The sequence below is a fragment of the Pseudorca crassidens genome, chromosome 3 (genome assembly GCF_039906515.1).
Source record: "Pseudorca crassidens isolate mPseCra1 chromosome 3, mPseCra1.hap1, whole genome shotgun sequence".
Taxonomy (NCBI): domain Eukaryota; kingdom Metazoa; phylum Chordata; class Mammalia; order Artiodactyla; family Delphinidae; genus Pseudorca; species Pseudorca crassidens.
This window is the reverse complement of record NC_090298.1, coordinates 170,235,001-170,260,643: the sequence shown is the minus strand read 5'-3', so window position 1 is coordinate 170,260,643 and position 25,643 is coordinate 170,235,001. Positions and strand designations below refer to the sequence as shown.

The 25,643-nt window shown below is 57.0% G+C and overlaps 1 protein-coding gene across 6 annotated transcripts in view; it reads right to left on the bottom strand.

Moving 5' to 3' along the window:
- The window catches only part of NFIC (nuclear factor I C), an 82,292-nt gene that overhangs the window by 44,223 nt on the left and 12,426 nt on the right, over positions 1–25,643 (bottom strand). For all 6 annotated transcript variants that reach the window (XM_067734279.1, XM_067734277.1, XM_067734275.1 and 3 more), the window contains exon 2: positions 21,306–21,837. In XM_067734279.1, the coding sequence (XP_067590380.1) occupies positions 21,306–21,837 (532 nt within the window). The remainder of the gene's footprint in view (positions 1–21,305; positions 21,838–25,643) is intronic.

The window sequence follows — 25,643 nt, the reverse complement described above, 5'->3', positions numbered from 1 at the left end:
CCTCTGCTGTGTGTCCTTGTGCAAGTACTTTTGACATCTCTGAGCCTCCATTTCCTCATCCATAAATTAGAGCTGAACTGCACTACCGTTCACTTCTCTCCTTTGATCACTTGGCAAACTGACTGCTGAGCACCTCCAGGGTGCCATGTGTCTAACACACGGCAGCAACCAAGATGGACACAACTCCCTGCCTTCGCGGCACTGACATCCTAATGGTGGAGTGACAGGCAATGAAGAAGTAAGCAAATAAGCCAGGAGTACAATTCCAGGCTGTGCCAGGTGCAAGGGAGGCCATCCAACCCAGAGATGTGACTGGCAGCCCCTGGTGAGTGAGCGGCTGTGACTGGAGCTCCTGGGAGGGTCGTCAAGGTCACACCGTGTGAACTGGTACATTCCAATAGTTAATACGTGGTGAGTCACTCCTTTGACTATGTTGAGCCACAAGTTTCCCCTCCACTGACTCATCTAATCTTCGAAACTCCCCCAAGAGGGATATGCGATTATCATCCCCATTTTCCAGATGGGGAAACTGAGGCACAGAGAGAGGCAGGCGACATATGCAAACTCAGGCAGCACCAGGTGGCACCGATGGGCCTGGGATCAACCCCCAGACACCCCAAGGCCTCACAGTCGGGTCCTGTGCTTTTGACTAGGAGGTGTCCAGTGGGCCCTTGGAGGGGGCTCAGTTGGTCCTGCCCCAACTCCAGGACTCCTTTCTTATCGGTGGTTTGGAGTGACCCACTGTGTTTGGACGCTGTTGTCTGACCAGTCAGATAAAGGCCCCAGCTGGGGGTCCCCTGCTGCTCTACTTTTGCCAAAGGTCCCTTCTGTCACTAATTGTGGTGCTGGGGACAGCTGGGGGCAGATAAATTGTTTGCATATCTCTGTTCCACTCAGGCTGAAAAGCACCCCATGGAAGCAGAGCCCCCAGATCCTACTGTCCATGGGAGCAGAGGCCCCAGACCCTGACGCACAGGCCAGGGAAATTTCAGAGCAGCTCCACCTCACTGAGGTGGGAGCTGAGGTGTAGAGTGAGAAGATATGGGATGATGATGACGATAATAATAATAACAATAACAACAATAATAATGGTAACTGCTAAGCACAGACGGCTTACAGAACACCAGATGTCAGGCTACGTATTTAACAGTTTTGTCTAACACCCTCCAGCAATCCTCGATCGCGGCTGACAACCATGGGTTACCCAGAGAGGGTAAGTGAGTTACCCAAGGCCATACAGCAAGGAAAGCTGATGGGCCGACCAGGCTTCATCTGCTCCTCTCAAAAGTATATCCAAGAAAACCATAATTCGAAAAGATACATGCACCCCAGTGTTCACTGCAACACTATTCAGTAGCCAGGACATGGAAGCAACCTAAATGCCCATCAGTGGAGGAATGGATAAAGAAGATGTGGTACATATATACAATGGAATATCACTCAGCCGTAAAAAAAGAATGAAATGATGCCATTTGTAGCAACATGGATGGAGATTATCATACTAAGTGAAGTGAGCCAAAGACAAATATCATACGCTATCACTCACATGTGGAATCTAATTTAAAAAATGATATCAATGAACTTATTTACAAAACAGAAACAGACTCAAAGATCTCAAGGACGAACTTATGGCTACCAAAGGGGAAATGTGGTGGGGAGGGATAAATCAGGAGGTTGGGATGAACATACACATACTACTATGTATAAAATAGATAACCAACAAGGACCTACTGTATAGCACAGGGAACTGTACTCAGTATTCTGTAATAACCTATATATGGGTAAAGAATCTGAAAAAGAATGAATATATGTATATGTATAACTGAATCACTTTGCTGTACACCTGAAACTAATGCAACACTGTAAATCAACTATACTCCAATAAGATTTATTTTTAAAAAGGGGGGGGAATATTCTTGAATGTCTTATTGAATTTTATATCATGTCGATCACGGGCTTTAAAACGTTTGCCTGTTAATGAGTTCTTTCCTGACCTGGTCGCTGTCCCCCAGATCCCCCACGGCCCATCCCTGAATACGTGGCTTTCTGCAGCCCTGCTTAGATCAGGCGTTCGACTTGGTGCTTTGTGCTGCCCAGAATGCATTCCCGACCGCACGAGGAAAACACGAACAGGCCAGAGCAGGACCACGGAACCAAAATGCACGCTCTCCGCTGCCGGGCAGGGGATTTTCTATGGGTGTGCCTTGGGGGTGTCTGCCGACTCCACCCGAGCATGGGGTTCACGGTCAAAAAGCAGGAGCATCGCTGCGGGTTTCTCAGGGCAGCTGTTGGACTCTTCAAAGTCTTTCAAATGCATTGGGGTCATGAGGAAGAGGCTCCAGGTTCCAAACTCGTATGACCTTGGGGCATCTTTTAGAAGCTGGAGTCATACCCCGAAACCTGGGCTGAAGCCCCAGCCCTGGCACAACCCGGGGTGTGACCTGGGACTAGTCGGGCCTCTCTCCCCTCTGAGTCTTTTATACATAGTTGTATGTGTATGTTAATCCCAACCTCCTGATTTATCCCTCCCCACCACATTTCCCCTTTGGTAGCCGTAAGTTCGTTCTTGAGATCTTTGAGTCTGTTTCTGTTTTGTAAATAAGTTCATTGATATCATGTTTAAAATTAGATTCCACATGTGAGTGATAGCGTGTGATATTAGTCTTTGTCTGGCTCCCTTCACTTAGTACGATAATCTCCATCCATGTTGCTACAAATGGCATCATTTCATTCTTTTTTTATGGCTGAGTGATATTCCATTGTATATATGTACCACATCTTCTTTATCCATTCCTCCATTGATGGGCATTTAGGTTGCTTCCATGTCTGTAAAGTGGGCTTTCTCCATTGTTGCCTTACTTTATACGGGTGTGAGGTTGAAATCAGAGGAGCCCCGGGAGGGGAGGGGCCAATCACAAAGGGATAAATACTGTTTGGGTGACAGCATTTTTCCAAACTCAGAAGTTAAACGACCTTTGTCCCCCCTCTGCCCACAGCCCTCCAGGGCTCCCACTTCCCTGGGGGTAAAAGCCCAAGTCCTCCCCGTGGCCCACAGGGACCTACACGGCCTGCCCCGTCCCCTCCCTGCCCTCCCCTCCTCCCTCTCTCCCCCTCGCTCACTCCGCTCCAGCCACATGGGCCTCCTCGCTGTTCCTCCAAAACACCATGCCTGGTCCTGCCCCAGGACCTTTGCACATGTGGTTCCCTCTGCCCACAACACGGTTCCTTCTGTGTCTATGTGCCTCACATTCTCCCCTCACGCCAGGACCTTCCTGAAAGGTCTTTTTTTCCGATACACACACAAGGCTCTCCAGCACGATGCATGAAGCAGAGCTAACCACACTCATGCTAGTATAAGTGAGACTGGCCCCGGACAGCGGCTGTGTTTCAAGTGACACCCTGGTTTGGCCTGGGACCAGTATTCTCGACTTCCCGGGTCCGCCGGGTGTTCACAGGCAGCCTGAACGTCACCACCGCCTGTGGCCTTTCCCTCAAACAAACACATGACCATACCGACAATAGAAATGTAAACTGGATCCCATTGACGGAGTGTACAAACTGTTCTTTCCTGTCCGTGGCCACGAGCCCAAATTTGGTCTGTCCCAGCCCATGACAAAGGCGCCGCCGTGGCCTCCGGTCCAGCCCTTCCCGGCCCAGAGCACCCGCCCCCTTTGCACCAGACAACTCCCTCCATCCTGGTTGCTGAGGCTCCCGCAGTTCCTAACTGGGAGATCCAGGCACCGCCCCGGCATTCATGTCCCAGATGTTTACCGACCACCTACCACTTGCCAGGCACTGGGGAAATGGCAGGGAGCCAAGGCGGGGGAGACAGACAGGAAACGAGCCGACAGAAGGAGCCCGAGATAATTTCGGTGGTTCTAAGTTCCACCGAGGCAATGAAACTGGGTGAGAGGACAGACAGTGGCTGGGGGTGGGGGAGGTGACTTTTGACGGAAAAGTCAGGAGAAACCTCTCTAAGGGCCTAGGGATGGGACGGAGCCAGCCACGGGGAGAGCTGAGGGCAGATGGCACAGCAAGTGCAAAGGCCCGGGGCAGGAACAAACATGGGATGTTTGGGGAACAGAGAGAGCACGTGGCCCCAGCACGTACACACAGCGGGGAGACATGAGACCACTCGGGGCCCCGCGGGCCGCGTGGGAAGCTTGGGTTTTAGTCTCAAGGGCGATGATCTATGTTACATTTTAAAACGTCTCTGGTGATGAGGGTGTGGAGAAATTGGAACCTTCGTGCACGGTTGATGGGAATGTAAAATGGTGCAGCCATAGCGGAAAATGGCTTGGCGGTCCCTCCAAAGTTAAACATAGAATCACCAACGTGACCCACGCCTACGTATACGCCCAAAAGAATTGAAAACAGATACTTGCCCACCATGTTCACAGCAGCATGATTCATAGTAGCCATAAGGCGGAAACACCCCAAATATCCAACAACAGGTGACGGATACACAAAGTGTGGTCCATCCCTATAGTGGAATATTACTCAGCCTTAAAAAGGCAGGAAATTCTGACACTCGCTACAGCATTGATGAACCTTGAGGACATGATGCTCAGTGAGATAAACCAGACGCAGAAGGACAAATACTGACTGATTCCACTCACAGGAGGTCCCTAGAGGACTCAAATCCATAGAGACAGGAAGTAGATGGTGGGGGCCAGGGCCTGGGGAGTGTTTAATGGGGACAGAGTTTCAGTTTGGGACGATGAGAAAGTTCTAGGGATGGACAGTGGGGATGGTTGCATGACAGTGTGAATGTACTTAATGCCACCGAGCTGTGCGCTTACAAATGGTTAAGATGGTGAATTTTATATTATATATATTTTACTATAATAAAGTGTGCACGCGTGCGCGCGCACACACACACACACACACACACACGCACACACACACACATTAAAAAAGTCTGGCTGCTGAGTGAATTCTGGACTCTCAGAGGCTGGAAGTCCACAGGGAGGGGTGGGCAAACATCCCGGTGGGCCTAACAGCCTGGCCCAGGGTGATGGCCTGGGGTGTACAGAGGGGTCATATTTAATTTATCTTTGGGATTTACAAAGGACAGGACTTGCTGATACCATAATCGCACTTGTTTAAACCTGGCGGGATACGGGAGAGCCTAGGGTTCCCACTGGGGCCCAGCGGTGCGTCCGCTGGGCCCGCCTCGGCTGCCACAGTGAGCTCGCCCACAGGATTTCTCTTCCAACCTCAGCGGGCTTCCAAATGTAGCTGGCTCTGCCTTGCTGCCACGTCCGCCTCCCAACGCCAGCCAGCTAGAGAGAGACCCAAAGCCAGGCCCTGGAATTCCCAGCTCCCCAGTGTCACCAGCCATTTTTAAACATCGCCAGCTGAGGTTCAACTTTCTCTGTCCTGGAAGGCCATACCGTACACGCGACCCTGGCCTTCATCCTTCTCGCTCTTGCCATGAAACTTCCCTGCCCCTCTCGCTCTCAGGCAAACTCCAACCATCTCTCCAAGCCCGGTTCTAACGTCTCCTTCTCTGGAACACCCTCCCCTGGCCCCTTGTGCAAACCTTGTCCTAGCTCTCATCACACTGGACTGAGTCTGGGTCTTTAAACGTATGAAAGTCGCAAGTCCTCCCCAAGGCCCTGCACGACCTGCCCCGTCCCCTCCCTGCCCTCCCCTCCTCCCTCTCTCCCACTGACTCACTCTGTTCCAGCCACACGGGCCTCCTCACTGTTCCTCCAACATGCCAGGCAGAGTCCTGCCCCAGGGCCTTTGCACATGCTGTTCCCTGCCTGGAATGCCTTTCCTGCAAATGCCTGCCTGGTCTAGCTCCCTCTCTTGCCCAAGAGACCAAGGAAGGGGGGGGATTATGTGTCCACAGGACCTGGGCTTGACGCTCTGGAAATCTGGGTTTCACGTCCTCGTATCCCTTCTAAGAAGTGTGACAAGGATTTCCCGCGTATGTCCACCTACGTTACAACCTGTTTTGTGTCCTGAGTCTCTACCCCCATCCCATATGACTGTCTGTGCAAACCCAAGCATAAGGGGAAACGATGATTCTTTCACTTAACACACGTATTGAGCACGAACTGTGTACCAGGCCCTGTCCTAGGATCCAGGGACACAGCAAGGAACAAAAGAGACACAAAGTTCTGCCGCATGAGGTTCATCGTCAAGGCTTCCTCCCGGTCATCTTGAGGAGGGCCAGGAGTTGAGTCACAGCACGAAGGCTTCGGGCTAGACTGAACTTGGACTTCCCTGGTAGTGTAGCAGGAGGACCAGGACGGAAATTGCCCTGGGCTTCAAGCAATTCCAGTACAAACCCTGACTCTCCCTGGAGATGCCCCATCCTGCCCCTGCAGGCTCAAGACCGCAGGCTCCCAAGGCCAGCAATAACGAGAACTGGATGTCAGTCTCACCAATGCTGTGTGACCTCAGCAAAGCTACGTTCCTTCTCTGAGCCTCCACATCCTGGTACACACTATCTAAAACCCCCAGGCGACACTCTTCCAGAGGCTGTTTGGACAAATCCAAGGGAAAAAAGCAAGATGCTTTCACGACCTTCATCCGCCCCCGGGGGAAATCTGGATAAGGCGTCAGGGCCGAGAGGCAGAAGGCCACGGCCGGGGTGACCTCCCGGACGCCGGCCCCTGCCCGGGCCTCCCCCGCCTTGTCCTTCCTGACCCGTCGCGTTCCTCGAGTCTGGACCACACTTTCCATCTCCCTCTGCCCTGCCGCCGGCCGCCTGGGCCCCAGCCAACCTGCTTCGGAATCACTTTCAAAGAAAAGTTTCTTTTTTCTTCCCACCCGGCCTGGCTCTCGCCCCCGCCTGCTCCGCGGCCTGGCTGCGGGCCCTGCTGGGCACTGGTGGACACCTCGGGCCAGCGGGTCAGGGCAGCGGCCGTCCACCGCCCCCCGCCGGCCCCAGCGCAGGCCCGGGCGGTGAGCGCGCGGCCTTGGGCTGAACTCGGGGCGTCCGCGGGCTCCAGGGGGGCTTTGGCACAGGTGGTTTGGGGGCGTCCGGGCCGAAAAGCCGGCGGGGAGGCCCCCATAGGCCGCGGGGCCCACTCTGAGGCCTGCAGGCCGGGACTCGTCCCACCCCGGCCGCTCTTGGCGGCCACGCCACCGATGACATCAGCGCTCTGGCGGCCATTTTCTCAATGCTCCCTCCCGGCTTCCAGATGCTTCTCTGGCCTTGGCGGCCATTTTGTAGGCGCGGGAGGAGCGGGCTGGCGGGGCCTGGAGCCCAGGCTCCCCTCCCGGGGTGGGGTGGGGTGGGGTGGGGGGGGCGGCCATGGTTGGGGGGGTGGGCTGGGGCGGCCTGCGCGGGTTAAAGGCACTTGTGCCAGGAGGGCGGCTGTCGTGCCAGGCGGGGGGAGGCGCCCGCCCGCTGCCACCCGAGCCCCGTGCTCCCCACCACCGCCGCCGCTCGGCACAAACCAGACTCCGGGTGGCACCAAGGATGTGAAAAACAAGGTTAAAAATACCCACACGCGCAACCTCGGCCCCCCCTCCCCCCTCCCGGTCCCCTCCAATGTCAAATGTGTCAGCGCCACCCGGGGAGGGGGGCAGACTTAAAATAACTCGCTGTTTACATTTGGAGCAGATTCTTGGCTTTGCCAGCAGCCAAGCCAAGGCCTCGGCCTGCCTCCCTGGCAGCCCGGCCGGGGGGGGGGGGCGGGTTGGGGGCTGGGAGCCGGGGAGCCACATGTGCCCACGGGCTAAGCGCTCACGTGTGGCCACAAGAGGGGACGCGGCCCCGGAAGCCGTCTGCGGCCACGCGGTGGATGGAGGCGGCGGAAGCCCGCAGCATCCCCCCTGCCAGGGACGGGGTGGGGGCACCCGGCCGGCCAGCCAGGGTCTGCCGAGGAGCCCGGCCCCTCCCAGCTTCCCTTCCTTCTGAAGTTTCTCCGGCTGCGTCACCAACGCGGCAGCCCCGCGGGAGTCGGGGGTGGGGTGGGGGGAAGGCCGGAGGCTGGCAGCCAGGCCAGGGAGGCGGGCACCAAGGGGAGGGCTCCAGAGCAGGGCAGGGTCCCAACCGGAGCTATGTGCCCTCGGGCCAGCCCTGCCCCTCTCTGGGCTAAGATGGGTTCCCTCCCAGTGTTGCCCGGAGGGGTTTCTGGGGAGCCTGCCTGCTTAGTACCTCAGTTTCCTTCTCTGCAGAAAGTAGGTTTTGAGCTGCAAGCAGATTGCTGGGCGCTCCGTTTTACAGAGGGGGTCAGAGATGGGAAGGGGCTCGCCCCAGGTCTCACGCCAGTGAGTGTACAAGCGGATGGGCACTCCGTTACTCTGGTTCCAGCGCCCACATTTTTAACCCGCTGCCTGGAATGCAGGAGGAGGGTGGAGACTAGAGGGCCCAAGCCTGGAGGGAGGGTTAGTGGGAGACTTTTCCTCCCCTGGGCTTCCTCTCTTCCCAGAGCCTGGCATGCAGTCGGTGCTCAAGCAATGCTTACACATAGCTGGCAGTCGACAGATGTTTGCAGACAAGTGAGTGCGATTATTCCAGCAGAGCCTGGCACACAGCACCCGATACATGCCTGTTGCATGAATAACTGGGATGATCCTGATAGGGCCTGGCATACAACAGGTGCAAAATAAATGCTTGTCAGACAAAGGGATCTGAGGAATGTTGGGAAAACTGGGGGATATTCAGAGGGAAAGACTAGGTTTAAGGGCGTGGACTCCAACCAGTGGTGATACAAGGGATTTCTACAACAGGCAGAGGGCGGGGTATAGAATATCACCTAAGCATTGCCTATCTCGGGCCCCCTTCATTCTTTGAGGATCAGCAGAAATCCTCTTTTGGGAAGCCCACCCAACTGCTCCAGGTCCTGGATATCAGAGGGCAGGACCTCTGGGCAGGAGGAACCCAAGAAAATAACAGAAACCTGGCCTGGGGGCCCAGGAGGACTTCCTGGAGGAGGGGACATTGGAGCCGGGGCCTTGATGTCTGAGTAGGAGTTTGCCAGGCACAGAAGGGGCTTGTAGGGAGAGAGAACAGTGTATGAAAATTATAATAATAATCATAACTTCCGTTTATTGAGTGCTTATATTGCCAGGAGCTATATACAGATTTACAGAGGGGCAGAGGAGGCCTCAGGGAGGTTAGGCAATTGGGCCAAGTGCACGAAGCTGGGACTCGACCAGAGAGACTTGGCCGCACCACCTGCTGCCTCACTGAACGTGTCTGGGTCTGGCAGAGGCTAGGCAGGCACATGGTAGGTATGCAGCAAAGACAGACAGCCCTGTCTGTCTGGGGTGGGCCAGACTGTCCAGCTCCAGCCCTTCTACAGGGCAGAGGAGGACAGGCCTGCTCCAACCAGACGGGGCTGCAGTTTCCAGGCAGAGGGGCCTTGGCTCCTACTGCCCCCTCCTTGGCCAGAAGGGCCCCAGCTAACCCAGGAGCCTCCAGGAATCTCCTCCTCAGCCAGCACCTAAGGGGAACTGGGTTAGGGGGAGTTACCCCCCTATAAAGACCCCCCCCATAGGTCATGCCAGTACCCCAGGAAGAAGGTGTCTAGACTAGCCAGATAAATCCTTGCAACCTCTTCCTGGGTGTCCAGTAATTCCTACTGACCCCCACAGTGTGCCTATTTCACGGATTTGGAAACTGAGGCCTTCTGAATGGCTTGAAGCCAGGCCATCTGTTCCAGGGGCATCTCCTTGCCCGACTGGCTGTGTGACTGTAGGCTAAGCACCCCCATTCTCTCTGGATCTCAGTTTCCCCAGGTGTCACACGGGGCTGGGACAGTGTGATAGCAGCCTACATGCCTTTCTGTGCTGGCCTTTGACCAGGTGTCACAGGGGTTCTGTGACGGTGGTCCCATTTTGCAGGGACAAAACAGGGGCTCAGTCACGGGGACTCAGTTAGTTGCCCAGTGGCCCATCTCGATGAGTATCGTGGGTCTCCACATGCCTGCCTCCCATGCCGGGGGGCTCCCTCACTCCCAAGCCTCCTGCACTATTGCTGCTGATCACTGAATAGGCACCTACTGTGTACCAGTGCTCCTGGAACCCACCGAGCAGTTACAGATGATCATTCCCATTTCACAGATGAGGAAACTGAGGTGCAGGGCGGGGCAGATGCCAGCCCAAGCTCACCTGGCGAGATGGGGAATAAAAACGGGAACAATGCAGCCATGCAGGTGGAACACCCAGCTTGGGGCTGGGCACCCGGCAGTTGCCCGCGCAGCCCGCCCAGAGCCCCGCGGGCCACCCAGGCACCAGAGCCCTACCCCAGCTTGGCCGCAAACGACGTCCTGACTCCAGGAGGGGCCCTGGGTGTGACCCATGGCCCTGCGCTTGCCCGCCCCTCCTTTCCCTGCCTAAGTCCAAGCAGGAGGCAAGGGGGCCAGCGCCAGCCTCCGAAGGGGCCCCGTAATCCAGGTGACCAACGTGCACTGTCCTGCTCCACCCAGGCTGACCACTGCCACTGAATTCTCACGCTTCTGGAATCAGCCTCTGCCTGGCTGGCCCCCACTGTCGCTTGCCTAAGCCTGAACCAGTGCGGTGGCCTCAGCCCTGGTCGCTCAACTCCCACCCTCACCCTCCACAGTCTGTCCTCCCCACAGTGGCCAGAGGGCGCCTGTGAGCACCTGAGTCAGGCCCCGCCGCTCCTCTGCCCACAGCCCTGCAGGGCTCCCACCTCCCTAGGTGTAAAAGCCCAAGTCCCCTCCCTGCCCTCCCCTCGTCCCTCTCTCCCCCTCCCTCACTCTGCTCCGGCCGCTAGGGCCACCTGGCTGTCCCTCCAACACACCAGGTCCTGCCCCAGGGCCTTTGCATAGGCTGTGCCCTCTGCCTAAGGTGCCCTTCCCCACTTCTTCACACAATTGCTTCCTCTTCACCCTCAGGTCTCAGCTCAAATGTCAAGTCCTCAGACAGTCCCTCCCCAAATAGCCCACCACTCTCTATTCCTTGCCTTTCTTTCTTTTTTCTCAGTAGCCCTTATCACGAACTTGTTTTTTGTCCATCTCCCCCACCAGACTGTGAGCCCCGCAAGGCCTGGATTTTTGTCCATCTTGTTCGCAGTACAGGGCTTGGCACACAGTAAGCGCTTAATAAATATTTATTGACTACCAAGAAGTTGTACTGGCTGAGTGTGTGCTCGATGCCATCTTAACCCTTCGCATGTCTGAATTCATTTCCCCCTCAGTAACGTAGAGAGGCAAGCATAGTTTACAGATGGGGAAACCGAGGCCCAGAGAGGATCGCCATTTGCCTGAGGTCACACAGCGAGCAGGTGGTGGGGCCAGCACCCCCGTTACGCCCCACTGCCTTCCTTCACTGACACCACCCACCTGGCCCAGATGGGGAAACTAAGGCTCAGGGAGAAGAGGGACTAGCCGAGGGTCAGAAGCAGAGTGTGGGCTTTGTGCCTCCTGGGAAAGAACAGAGTGACGAGAAACAACATCAACAGCAATAATAATAATGATGGCAATGATGGCGCTGATGAGTACGGAATCGGCCAGAGTTTGTAAGGCTCCCCTCCGTGGGTTGGCACAGGGCCCTGGAGGGGAGACTCGGGAGACACCAGCCCCTTTAAGAGCTTCCCCCTCCCCAGCTGGGGCTGGCCCGGCCTCCCCTTATGTAAGCAGGCCAGCTGCCCTTGCATAACCTGGTTACATAAGGAAGCAGGGAACAGGCTTGTCCATCCGGCAGCAACCTGTCCCGGGCTGTCTGTGGGGCCGGCCTGGGGCACAGGAGCGCCGAGGCCTCGCAGAGTGGCTACCGGGTGCAGCCGCGTTCGAGGCCCTCTGGTTGGCTCCTATCTGGGGGATGCCCGGAACTCCCAGCCACAGCATCCTCGGGGTGGGAGAAGTGAAGGGCTTCTAGCCTGAAAGTGGGCGGGGGCCGTTCCCATTGCTCCGAAGGGGAAACTGAGGCCCAGAGACGGCAAGCGAGCAACGTGAAGCTTCACAGCCCCGAGCGGAGGGTGGAGGTGGCAGAGTTGGGTGAAATCTGGGCTGCGTAGCCTCAGCCAGAGCCTTACCGCTCAGCTCCTCCGTAAAATGGGGCTACATAATTGCACGATGGGCACAGAAGAACGCCGACTGTGTACCAAACCTGGCCCAGATACTATTCTCTCTGCCCAACGACCCCCCCCCACCGGGTGGGCACAAGGAGCTGCAGATACAGATGGGGAAACAACGGCGGCCAAGACAGGAGAAGGAATTTGTCGCAGATGAAACCCAAGCCCCACCATGCACACACAGCCCCAGGGCCACCGCCTGTTCACACGGGGCTGGGATGTCCAGGTGCGGTGCTCCCCAGCATGTATGCGCTTCAGTTCCTCCATCCTTGGGAGGCTGGGGGGTGGGGCTTGGGAGTGAAGCGGCCCCCTCTTTTCCCCTCTCTCTGGGCGCTGGCTCTTTAAGACAGCAGGCTGCCGGAGCTCGTCCCGGGGTGACCCTAAGGGGAGGGTGTGGTCAGGAACAAGGGGCCCATTCAGCTGCTGTTGCCACCTCCGGGCAGCCCACAGGCTGCCCGGAGGCGGTGAGGGGAGGAGACTGGCCTAGACCAGGAGAGACTGGGGCTGGGCAGAGACAGGGGCTGAGAGAGACAAAGAGATGGAAAAAGAGATCCAGAGACAGAGACCGAAAGGGAACACCATGTCGAGGGTTTGAGGCTAGCCACCCCCCTCACCGGGTCCCGGCCAGGCTGCAGTCCCCAAAGGTGCTCCTTGATCCAGCTGAACCTGGCATCCACTCACCAGCACCAAAATCCTCTAGGCCCAAAGGAGGGATCCTGGGACATTCTGGGGGAGGTCCCTGACACACCCCAAACAGCCCCTTCCCAGGGGACCGTTGTAGGCCCTCATATCTGCCCTCAGACCTGGGTTTGAATCCAGATGCTACCTTTTAGCTGTGTGACCTCAGGTTGGTGTCTTAACCTCTCTGGTTCTCAATTTTCCCATGTGATAAATGCAGTTCATGATAATCTCTACCTTTGTGGAATTAAGGTGAAATGAAATGGTACTAACAATTCCTGACATTTACTGAGAATTTAATTTAGTAAGCCCTCAATATGCCTGCAGTTCCCCCATAAACGCACCCCAACACCCCAAACACAGACAGACAACCCCTGCCTCCTGCCAGATGTCACAATCCCCAACTATAGCCACTGCCTTCCAGCGAGGACCTACTAAGCGCCCTTTCCCAAAACAGCCCCACAAGAGCCTCTGGAAACACACGCGGGGTTCCATGTCCAAACATCTAATAAATAACAGACATTTACTGGGGATTAAACAAAGTCCTGATTCTTATTCCTGGGCCCCCCTAGTCCCAGGTTCTCATAGTCATGTATCCTCACGAACTGCTCCCAAACCTCTTCCCACAACAGGGCCCCCATCCACCTTGCTGCCCGCAAGCACGCAGCCCCTGACTCAGCCAGTCTGGAAAAAGCCTCGAAAAAATGAAAATCGACCTCCTTCTCCCTCTGTAGGCATCTTTTCTGTAATGTTCTGCTCAGTCACCCGGGGTCTGAGGACAGGCTTACTCGACTCTGACCTGAACTTTCTGGATCCCTGCCTCAGAGAATTCTAGAACCTGCCCTGGATGTTCTAGAACCCAGCTCGAGAACATTCTAGAGCTTGTCCTTGGCCACGTGAAAACCCAACGAGTGGAATTCTGGAAACCGTCGTCCATGGTCACGAATACACTTAAGGGCTTCTTGGATACTGAAGAAACCAATACTTGTTTGGATAATTGATGATTGATTTGGGACTTTTAGAATCTGTCCTCACATTCTCAAGAACCCAACTTGGGAGATCTGAGATCTGCCTCGGAATTCTCTGGAACGCAGATGCTCTAGTGCTGACACGGCATCCACTGGCCACGTGTGGCGTTGAGCGCCTGAAATGTGGCCAGTCCGAAACACACAGTGAATCTCAACGACTTAGGACAAAAAAGAAGGTGAAACATCTCAATAATTTTTGCATATTGATTATGTGTCGAAATGACAATATTTTGGATGTCCTGGGTTAAACAGAATAGGCAGTTAAAATTAATTTCCCCTGTAGGTTTATACTTTTAAGTGTGGATACCAGAAAAATTATCTGTATGGCTCGAGTTGTATTTCTACTGAATTGTGCTGCTCTAAACCCAGAGGGAGAATTCTAGAATTGTCAGATGGTAAAGATCCCAGCTCTGAAGCGTCTAGAACTCAGGCCTTGGAAATTCCAGAACTTGTCCCTTGGAGGATCTAGAGCAGACCTCATCTCTGGCAGTCTAGAGCACCACCACCCACCCACCCCACCGCCGCCCCAGGCCTTGAAACCCCTTTCCCATTTGCAAGCCATTTACCCTGAAGTACCGGGGTCCCCCATCCTGGCACCCATCCAAGTCAGCCCGGGACAGAAGATGGGACAGAATGGACCAGAGGAAGGGCCCTTACTGGGCCACCCTGGGCAATGCCCCGCCCCTCTCTGGGCCTCAGTTTCCTGATCTGGACAAGACATCCAGTGTTCCCACGTGCCCCCTCCCTTGTCCCTCACGGACTCTGACCATCTGTGACTTCCTGCCCACACCCAGCTGGAGGGAGAGGGGCCGGCCTGGCAGCTGTCTGCGGAAGGGGGGGGGGGGCCGGAGATGTCCCTAGCTGCCCTCAGCCTCCCCTTGGCTCGCTGGGCACAGGGCCAGGGTGGCAACTGCAGCCCCGCCACGCCGGGGTGGCCGCCACAGGTGCACCGAGATGCCTCCCATTTTCTGAGGGCTCCGCACCTCTCGGGCCCTCAGGAGCCTCTGCAGCCCTGCCTTGGCAGGTGCAGGCGTGCAAGCTGGGCGCCCATGCAGGGGTGTCCATGGGGGAGGGAGGACCTACTCCGGCTACCCAGGAAAGAACTCCAAATATATCTGAGCACTCATCGTGCTGAGAGGTTCCTTTCTCACAGATACGACCTTAACTCCAATCGCTGGACACTCCCTATGCTCCATTTGCAGATGAAGAAACAGAAGCACAGAGATGGGCACTAACTTGCCTAAGGTTGCCCAGCTGGCCAGAGGGCAGAGCTGGGACTAGAAACAAAGGAACGATCATGATAATAAAGGCGCTGATAATAATTCCTAGGATTATATTACCATCACTGATTTTATTTTTATTATTTATCATTGCAATATAATAGACGATGTACTATTATTCATTATTTTTATCATTTTTTTGAATTTTTAAATGGAAGTCTAGTTGATTTGCAAATTATTATCAACAACAAATAATTTTTTAAATATCAGTAGCATAAACTTTGCCATTTTAACCATTTTTAAGTGTGCACTTCAGTGGCATTAAGCACATTCACACTGTCCAGCGACCATCCCCACCATCCATCTCCAGAACTTTCGCATCTTCCCAAACTGAAACTCTGTCTCCATGAAACGCGGACTCCCCAGCCCCTCCCCCAGCCCCTGGCCCCCACCATGGACTTCCTGTCTCTGTGGTTGTGACTCTCTAGGGACCTCCTGTGAGTGGAATTAAACAGTATTTGTCCTTTTGTGTCTGGATTCTCTCACTGAGCATCATGTTCTCCGGGTCCATCCATGGTGTAGCAGGTGTCAGAATCGCCTTCCTTTTTAAGGCAGCAAATCATGTTTGAGCACTTTACTGTGTGCCAGGCCCTGTCCTAGCACTCTTCACGCATTAACTCATTTAACCCTACCCAGCCCGGTGAAGCAGGCCCCATCTGCATCATGCCCATTTCAGAGGAAAGGAAACTGAGGCCCAGAGCAGTGACGTCACCTGCCCAAGGTCACACAGCTCACGAGTGGCGGGATTTGAACCTGGGCCATCTGGCTACAGATCGTGCCCCTACCTCTTCCGGACACTGGGCTCCCACCTGCTGGGTTAGCGGCTCCCTCAGCACCACTAACCAGGAGCCCAGAGGCCTCCTGCTGCCGCTATAAATACATCGTCAGCTGGTGTCTGGACCTCAACCCGGGCAGCCACCTCCTCTGCACAGACAGACGGCTGGTCCACCTGGCTGCTCAGCCCCAGGGGAGTCCAGGCTGCCAAGAGCCCCTCACCCCTCCGCCACCCAGACACCTGGAGAGGTGGCTTCCAGTGGGGGGGGCCCATCCTGGGTCACAGGTGCCCCTGCTGGTTCACTAGATGCACTGAGGTTCTTCCCCTTTGCCACCTGGGGCTGGGAAGAGGATCCGGGAAGGGACTGAGCGTTTATCCAGGGCCTCCTGTATGCTGTCCGGGGATCACTCCAATCATCAATGCAGTGGACATAGTTCTTATTTTCTCCACTTTCCAGATGGAAAAACTAAGGCGCAGAGAGGGAAATGCACCTCACACAGCCTGGAGCACGTGTGGACACAAACTGTATCCATTACACAAGCCAACGGGTGCCCTTACACGCCCTCCTGTCCACATCCGCCCTCTGTCTCCCCAGCACACGGCCAGTGTTGGGATGAAGATTAACAGGGGTTGGAGGAGACGGCAGGACCCTCAGTCAGGGTCTGGCTTGTTTTTCTCTGTGGCCCCACAAGGCCTTACCTTCCTGGCCTCAGCTCTCCTCCAACCCCAGACCAGAGACGGCAGAGCTCTGCCCTAAGTCACACAGCAAGCCAGGAGCAGAGCTGAGACTGATCCAGGCCCCCTTGCTCCAGACCCTTTCTCTTGCCATCCGAGCCCAGGGTGTGCTTTATGGAGACCCCAGCCCCCAGCCTTGGGCACGGTAGGCACTTCGGGAACGTTCACTGATATTCATTAATTTGTTCACTGTGTATTCCGGGCCAGCTCTTTTCATGATCTGTACAACTAGGAAGGTGTGGGTTCCATCTGATAACCTGAAAAGCGGTTTTTAGGGTTTTTCCTTTAATGGTTTCAACGGGTCAGGATCTGTGGGTTCTAATTTCGCCCTACCTCTTAGGAGCTGTGTGACCTTGGGCAAGTCGCTGACCATCTCTGGGACTGTTTCCTTATCTGAAACAGGGGAGAAGGCAATAGTCCCTCCTTCCCAGAGTGGTGGAGAGAATGAAACCAGATATAGGATGGGCTCAGCATCGGGCACACGATGTTTTTGCTGTTACTATTATCTCTGTTGTTATTATTGTTTCCCAGGTCCATCCAGGAGGCGACGGGGACCCCTGCCCCCAGTTCCTCCTGACCCCTCCCTGGGCACCCTGGGCAGCTCCTCTAGCAGCTGCAAGCTTCCCAAGCCAGCCCCTGCCCACAGCGCCCTTCCGGGAGGTTGGCACCAAACAAGGCGGGAACAGGAGGCGGGAACGGGAGGCCAGCCCACGGCAGCGTCAGCAGATGGGCACCATCTGGGCTGGCGGGGCTCGGGGCGGGCTGGCAGCTGCCGGAGCGGGCGGGCCTGGCAGCCCCTCCCCCTCCCGCCCTGGCACGGTGCCCGCCCGCGCCTCAGGTTTCTCAGGCCGCCAGAGGGGGCGGGGAGGCCTGGCTGGGCTTCGGGGCTGGGCAGGCGGCTTCCCTCTCTGGGCCCTGCTTTCTCCAGACTCCTTCTCAAATGGGAGGCAGGAGAGAGGAGAGCCGGCTCACCCGCTCCCGGCCTCCCCAACACCAGGCACAGGGCCTCACCTCCCCAACTAGCACCTGTGCTCTGGGCCATTCCAGCCCCAGGGCCTTTGCACTGACTGTGCCCGCCCCCACTGCCCGGCACACTCTCACTCACATCCCTCTGCAGCTCCCTCACTTCTTTCAGGCCCTCCCAGGCCAGAGTGCCTGCCCCGCCCTCCCTCTCCTCACCCCTTCCTGTCCTTAGGTTTGTATTAATTTAACTGAGAATTGTCAGGTTGCCCATGCCCTGCTTAACTGCACACATCCCTCCCCCTAAAGTGCACACATTGAGCGGGCAGCCCCAATGTCCCAAGGTGGAGCTCACGTCTCCCCCTCATCATGGCCCCCCAGCTGTCCCCTAGCCCACCCCCAGGGCACACACGGAGTCCACCCCTGGAATCAGGCCCCTGTGTCCACAACGGTGCCAGATGGATGCCTGAAGCTGCCAAGTTCGGCCCCAGGCGGTGCCCTGGGCTCTGATCAGCCTGGCAGCCCCAGCGCTAAAGGGACCTCCTCGCGGCTCGTCCCCACCCTTCTCTCCTCCAAAATAAACCCAAGGATGGAGGCCTGGGATTCCCCTTTGGGGTGCAGCTCCAGCAGTCTGCCTGACACCCCCTGGGAGAGATAAGGACGGAGGCCGTGGGGGGAGCTGGACTTTGTCCCCTTGTCTTGGGACAGGGAAGGGCCGACTGTATGATGCGTCTGTGGGTCTCTCTGTGTCTCCCCATGTCTCTGGGTCTCTCTGTCTCTCTCTCTCACTGTCATTCTCTCGGCTCCAAGGCCCCGCTTCTGACGCTAGAGGTGGTACCTCCTTTTCAGCCGAATGGCGGGTGCCTGTCCCACCATCCACCCTGTGACACCCGCCCCCAGAAGCCAACTGAGGCCCATTTCCCCCACTCCCCATCAATCCCATGGCCTCCTAGCAGGGCTGATTTGAGCGGACACCGCACTGTGGCCTTGGCCTGGACCCCCTGCAGCCCTGGGACCCACCAGGTGAGAGGAGGGAGGTGACCAGTTGTCTCCGAGGTCAGATGACTACCTGGCTGAGAAGAGAGACATAACTCTGGCCCAGATGAAGACGGGGGTCCTGCTGTGGAAGCTGAAGCTCAACAGGGGGTTCTGGGGGCCAGCCTCGGCCTGGGAACCCCGGAGGAGGCCCTAGCTGGTAGGAGCCTAGAACACAGACCCAGCCCGGAGGTGGTCCAGCCACGATGACTGGATACCCACACCCTACACTGTGATGTACTTCCATCCCCTTCTGCCACCGAGCGTAGAAGGCTAGTAGGGGTGTCAGCAACAGAACCCGCCCACGTCCAAACCCTAACTCTGCCCTTTCCTAGCTGTGTGACCTTGCGCCGGGCAGTTATCTTCTTTGGGTTTTGGTTTCCTCATCTGTAAAATGGGTACAATGATCCCTGCCTTGCAAGGTTGCCATGAGAATGGAAAAGAATTGCTAAATCCTCAGAAAAAATGCCTGATGGAGAGAAAGTGGAGCTGGGAGTTGGGGTTTTGAAGCATAAGTAGGAGTCTTCCAGACGGGAAAGGCATTCCAAGCAGAGGGAACAGCATGGGCAAAGGCATGGAGGCGGGAAATCATAATCCTAATGAGGATGATAACGTTGATATCAACGGTCCACAAAGCCCTAGCCCTGTGCCTGGTACCTGTGTTCAGGGCAGCATGGGGGTTATTTGTTGAACGCTTACCACGAGAACACAACATTCCTACCGGCCAGCTATTTCTGAGCATCCCATTTTAAAATCAAAGAAAGCAGGCACAGAGAGATTAAGTGACTTGTTTAGGATCACTCGGCCCTTAGGCAGGCAGCTGAGCTGGGAGTGGGTTCCTGGCCCGGCCCTCACGCCCGACCCTCACTCCCAGCCAGCTGAAGCCGGGTCAGCTGGGGCCTGTCTGAGCAGCAGTGGTCCCCTGGGATGACGGAGCCTGCACGGGAGGGCGCAGCAGCCTTGACCTTCCTCGGCCCTCACGTGAGGATGCTGACCAGCAAAGGCATGGCAGTCGGACGCGAAGGTGTCTGGGGAGGCCCGGAGGCCTGGTCTGCCTGCTGAGCTGAGGGGGGCGGGGGCCGATGGGGGAGGGGAGGCGCCCGGAGATTGTGCTGACGCTGGCAGAAAACTCGCTTCAACATTTTATCGGCTCAGCGTGGAGGAGGAGGATGGATGCGGTGAGAGAGACCAGGACCTGCATGGTAATGGGCACTGCAGCCCCCACGGCTGCCCCTGCCCACACCCCCAATCCGGCCCGCAGCAAACAGTCACCTAGTCTACCCCTCTGCCTCTGGCCCCCTGCGTTTAGTGCTAATTGGTGGGGGCGGGGGAGGGGCAGATGGGGTCAAGGTCAAGACTGGGAAAATCTGCCCCAGCTCTCCCTCCCACACACAGTGGAGACCAGGAGACCTCATGGAATCCTCACAGCATCGCTAAGAGTTGGCATGGTTGTTACCCCCACTGTACAGAGGAGGAAACTGAGGCAGAGGACAGGGCCTGAGGCAAAGTCACACAGCCAGCACACCACGTGGCAGGGCTGCGTTCGGAATCTGGGCAGTCCAGCCCCGGAGTTCGCTCTCTTCTCACCACCCCTCCCCCAGCCTTCCGCCATCATCTCTGGTTGTGATCACACGGGCTCCCGTGGGGTCTACGGGGGCTTAGGGCTGGGTTTGCAACCCGAGTGCACCCACCTGACACGTTCAGGCAGCCCCGGGTGTGTGCGGGTTCGCACCCACGTGTGTACCAGCCTGGGTGGGCACGGTGGGGCATGGGACATGTGCCTGTTAGGGTCTCCGGGCACACCTGATTCCATCCGCATGAAGACAGTCACAGCTGCCACCCACCACGTGGCAGGCCAGAGTCCAACGCGCTAGACACACACACACACACACACACACACACACACACACACACACACACGATCTCGGCGAGTCTCCCCAGGCCCAATCCAGGTAAGGATGCTGATACCCTCCATTTGACGGCTCCACTGGCCACACCACCAGGAACAGCGGGGCAACAGACCCCACTGCCCTCCCAGCCAGGGCCTGCCCTTGACCTCCACACCTCTGTTTAGGCGGCTGACCTCCTGGGATATCCCCACTCTCATCACTGCCCAGTCGTTCTGCAGAGCTCAGCTCAGTGGAGTCCCCTCCTCTGGGAAGCTGCCGTGGATTTCCCCATCCTCGCAAACCCTGCTAGTCTCCAGGTGGGCCATCTGACCACAGAGCCAGCAAACACCCAGCTCGAAGGGCCAGAGTGGGGGCCGCTGGAGACCAGAGAGACTGGTGACCTAGCCAAAGTCACACAGCGCCCCAGCTTCCCACTCGGCCGAAATATGGGACCTGTCAGGTCTCTGGGGGAAGTCCAAGAGTCGATCAATCATCAGTCACAAAGTGCAACCCCAGCTCTCCTCCAGCTTTCCCAGGAGGGATAAGATTGTCCCCGGCGCGTCCGTCACTGGCCTATCCTCACCACTGTTGCCAACAGACCTCCTGGGACAGGGTCTCACCTCCTGACACCTGACACCCCCCTTGGACCCCTGACCCCCCAAGGTCAGGGCCTGCCTCTACCTTCACAGCTCCAGGACGCACCTGCCCCCGACCCCAGACTCCCCCTGAACCATACCTCTTCCCCTTGGCCCTTCACAGGGCTCAGATCCTCCCACTGCAACTGTCCCCGCCCTCGGACTTTAAGGCCCGCCTCCTGCCTCCTACCTTTGCGTGCGCCCACCTCCCCCCCCCCCACGACCTTCCAACGCACCCCCTTTCGGCCTCCAGATCCGCGTGCACGCGCAAGCCCCGCCTCACCTCGCTCGCGCACGAAGTAGGCCAGGTAGAGGTCGAGCTCCTTGACTGCCACGCCGATGTGGTGTGGCTGCACGCAAAGCACCGGGTGGCCGCACTGCGCCGCCTTGACCAGGCGCTCGCCGTCGGTGCTCTCCAGCGGGATGCCCTTGAAGAGGATGACCATGACCAGGTCCAGCCGCCACACCTTGTCGGCCTGGCGCAGGCAGTCGATGCGACGCATCTTGCCCTTCTGGTCGGGGTTGGAGAGCACGCAGCCCGGCGCCTTCTTGCCGGTGATGGCCAGCACGAAGTCCTCGCGGCACTCGGGCCGGATGTCCTTGCGCAGCTTGGCCAGCAGCCGCGACGCCCATTTCTGCTTGACCTCGGCCTTCTCGCCCAGCAGCTCGTCCTTCACCGCGCGCTCCTCGTCCTTCGACATCCGCTTCTCGTGCTTCTTGAAGTACTTGCGCTTCCGCGCCTGCAGGTTGAACCAGGTGTAGGCGAAGGCGCGCACGTGAGGCAACAGCGCCTCGATGAACGGGTGGAACTCATCCTGCGGGGCGGGAAAGACCAGAGGTCAGGAGGCGCTGGGGGCTGTGGATCCACTGCCCCGCCCGTAAGAATGAGGCCGCAGGGGCCCCAGGCAGACCCGCTAGAAGGAGGGCCAGGCAGAGGCGTGCAGGGGTCTGCTGCAGATCCCTCCACGTCCTGGGGAAAAAAGTGGAGGCCAGTGGGGACCCAGCAGAGGTTCACTGGGTCGTTTGAGAACCCATTGCCCAGATGGGGAAACTGAGGCTTGGACCACGTGGGAGGCACAGACGAAGGCAGCCATTCATGGAGGACTGTCTTGAACCCCAATGTACAGACAGGACAAGCTGGGGGTCCCAGGTGGAGGCTGATGGGGACCCTTTGTACAGATGGGGAAAACTGAGGATGGTGGAATGCTGGTGGCACAGATCCATTCTCTGCCTTCTAGAACTGCGGTCAGCAAACTTTAAAAGTACCATAAAGAACCGGATAGTGAGTATTTTTGTGTCTGTTTCAACTGCTCCACGCTGCACTGTAGTGCAAGACTGGCCACAGAGGAGATGTAAGGGATGGGCATGGCAGTGTTCCAATAAAACTTTATTTATAAAGACAGACGGTGGGCACTGGGCCCTGTGACTGTAGTTTGCAAACCACTGAACTAGAGTGTGAGCTCAAATGTCCAGAGCAGGGCGGAGCACGCACTGGATGCTCACGATGCCAGGAGCAACTAGGCTCAGAGGGTCATTTGGGGCTCGTCTGTCAGACCTACTGCTCAGCAGAGGAAGCTGACACCAGACAGGGGTCCAAGGGCTGCCTCAACCGGCTCTTGGCAGTGATGAAAAAAATGAGGACAAGACGTCATTCCTACAGCCCAGACGTACAGACAGGACTGGCTGAGGTCCACAGGCCAAGATGGGCCACCTGGATGTCAGGGGCTGATGGAAGGGGCGGGGGGCACGGTTCCTGCATAGATAGATCCATAATAGGGGTGGGGAAAGCTGAGGCCCAAGGAGGCAAGAGAGCAGAACGCACCAGGGAAAGGGGAGCTCAGCCAGGGAGGTTTAGAGATGGAGAGAGAGGCCCCTGGGGGCCAGTTCCCCCTACCCTGTCCCCCATAGACCTATTCCACAGATGGGAAAACCGAGGCCTGGGAGGCTCAGCGACCTGGCCAGAGCTGTGACTTCAACATCCCCCTCCCTCTGCCTGAATGGTGCTGCTGGGTGGCCACAACACCCATTTTGTGGATGAAGAAACAGACCCCAAGAGGGGACCCAATCATGAGGGGCAGAGCTGAGACAGGAACCCACACCCATCTGACTTCCCCACGAAGACAACGGCAGCCGTCATCTGGCCCCTCAGAGAATAACGTGGGGCCACGGGAGGCCCCCATCCCCTTCTACAGGGGTGGGAGGGGGCTGTCTCCTTCTCGCCATTTTTCAGCAAGGGAAACTGAGTCTGCATAACATCCAGGACCTGGTTTCTCAGCCTCAAGGGATGAGAAATTCAAGGAGAAAAGAAGACAGAGAAGAGAAACTTCGGTCCCCCCTCCCCGCTCTTGCCTGGGGGCTGTGCTGGGCTTCTTGAATGGGAGTGATGTCTTTTCCTAGCAAGTGAATCTCATTATCCGCCCAGCTCTCAAAAGCCTGTTATGCTATTATTATTATTATCAACATTGTTGTTGCTGTAAAGATGATTTCCGTTGCTTACAATCTCCCTGGGGCAGGAAAAGGCCCGAGGCTCCACTATGCCTTGTGTGATGGAGAAACTAAGCTCAGAGAGGGGCAGAGACCTGGCCAAGGTCCTGGAGGGTCTCAGAGTCAGCGTCAGGACAAGAAGCCAGGACCCCATCGGCCCCTTTCTCAGAGCAGCCTGCTCTCCGTGAGGCCGGGGTCTCTCGGGGAGACAGGGAAAGCGCTGCTCTGGGCCACGAACTGGTTTTTCGAAATGGATGTGGCCAGGCTTGCTCCCACCTCCAGGCCTGGATGCACACGGTACCGCCCACCCAGCGCCCCTCCCTGCCCTGAGCTCCATTTCCCCTGGGCCACCTCTGGCCACGGGGTGCTGGGGCTGGGGGATGACCTCAGATCTCCTCTATTACTGAGACTCTGAAAATAGCCTCCTGCCCTCGCGGGGTGGGGCAGAACGGGGCTCCATTTGTGCCAGCCCAGCTCCCCCATGCCAACGGCCCCCAACGTGTGAGTCACAGTAACAGCTGTGGTGGGGACCAGACCTCGGGGCCCTTTTCCGCCGCTCCCCCATCCCGTCCCCACCCCAGCTGACCTGCTGAGGCAGAGGGAGGATAGAGGGGGCCAGTCCCCTGTCAGGCCCTATCCAACCTCAGAGGTGCTTTTTCTGTGTCACCATGTCACTTGACATGCCAGCCCCAGGGGTGGGGAGCGATTCGCCCAGGGTCACACAGCCGGTCAGCAGAGCCGGGACCAGAGCCCAGGTCGTCTGGCCAGAGAAGCTGGGGTGGGAAATCGATGGAGGCACAGGACACTGTCCCCTGTGGAGGGGACGCCAGGGTGGCAGGAGGCCTGGGCAATGGCTGTGGCTGCCACCCGAGGCCTGGAGCTTATTGGGGCGGTAATAAGAGGTAGCTGGGAAGGGACAGCTGGAGTGTCAGCCAGCAGGCCTTCTTGAACGGGATGCCACCTCTTCCTAGCATATGAACCCCATTATCTGCCCGGCTCTCAAAAGCCTGCATTACGCTGTTATTATTATCGATGTTGTTGTTACGATTGTTTTGGGCCCAGACTCTTCATCCTCTTGAACCCCTTTGTCTCTGAGCCCCCTCCCCCTTTTCTGAGCTCCTCTCCTCTTCTGGCTCCTCCCCTCTCCAAGCCCCCGTGCCCCTGCCTTATCCCTACCCCCTCCTCCCCGGGCCCTCTCTGGGGAAAGATGCCAGGGAGGCGGGCAGGGGCGGGAGCCCACGTCACTGGTGACCCCAGCTGGTCCTGGAGGAAGACAAACAGCCTGTAACTGGGTCATGGACCTGCTGCCCTAGCCTCCCACATCCTCTTGGGGAAGGTCAACCCAGGTGAGAGGCAGGCCTGTCACTCTCTTTGTCCCATAAGACCTGTGACAACCAATGCCTCTTCCCCAAGCACTTCCCAATATGCCCTCACTGGCTGACAGGGCAAGGGAGACAGCCAAGGCAAGCTAGATGCCAAGAATCCTCCCGAACTCCTAGACATCCCTCAAGGCCCTCTCTCCAGTGTTCCTTCCTTCAGGCAGCCTTTCCTGCTCTCCTCAGGGTTCTCCCAGACCCAGCCTGGACCACACAACTTGGGGTCTCTGAGTCCAGCTCAGTTGCTCTCCCCCAACCCTGAGGCCCAGGGTTGAGGCACTCACTGCCAGGCAGACTTGTTGAGGGAACGAGCTTGGGTGACAACAGCCTCCATTTTCACCTTCTGTATGATCCAGGAACAAATCACTGTTCCACCTTGGGCCTGTTTCTCATTCTGTACAAAGGGCAGAAAAGGACATTGCACCCTTTTGGGGGTTAGTGCCCCGGGGGCTTATCCATTGCCCTGGTAATCAGAGCTGCAAGGGGAGGGGAGGCAGCAAGACCAGGCCTTTCCCAGAAACCCCACTTGGCCAAGGCAAGTTAGATGCCAAGAATCCTCCTGAACTCCTACACATCCCTCAAAACCCTGTCTTCACTGTTCTTTCCTTCAGGCAGCCTTTCCTGCTCTCCCTGCTGGGACTTCCTGGCCAAAGAGGACAGCAGCAGCTGGGAGGTCCAAGCCCCTGCTGGGCATTATGGACTGGTCAACTGTGCACTGGATTGTGCCCCACTCTGGGCCTCCCTGTAGCCCTCCCATCCTG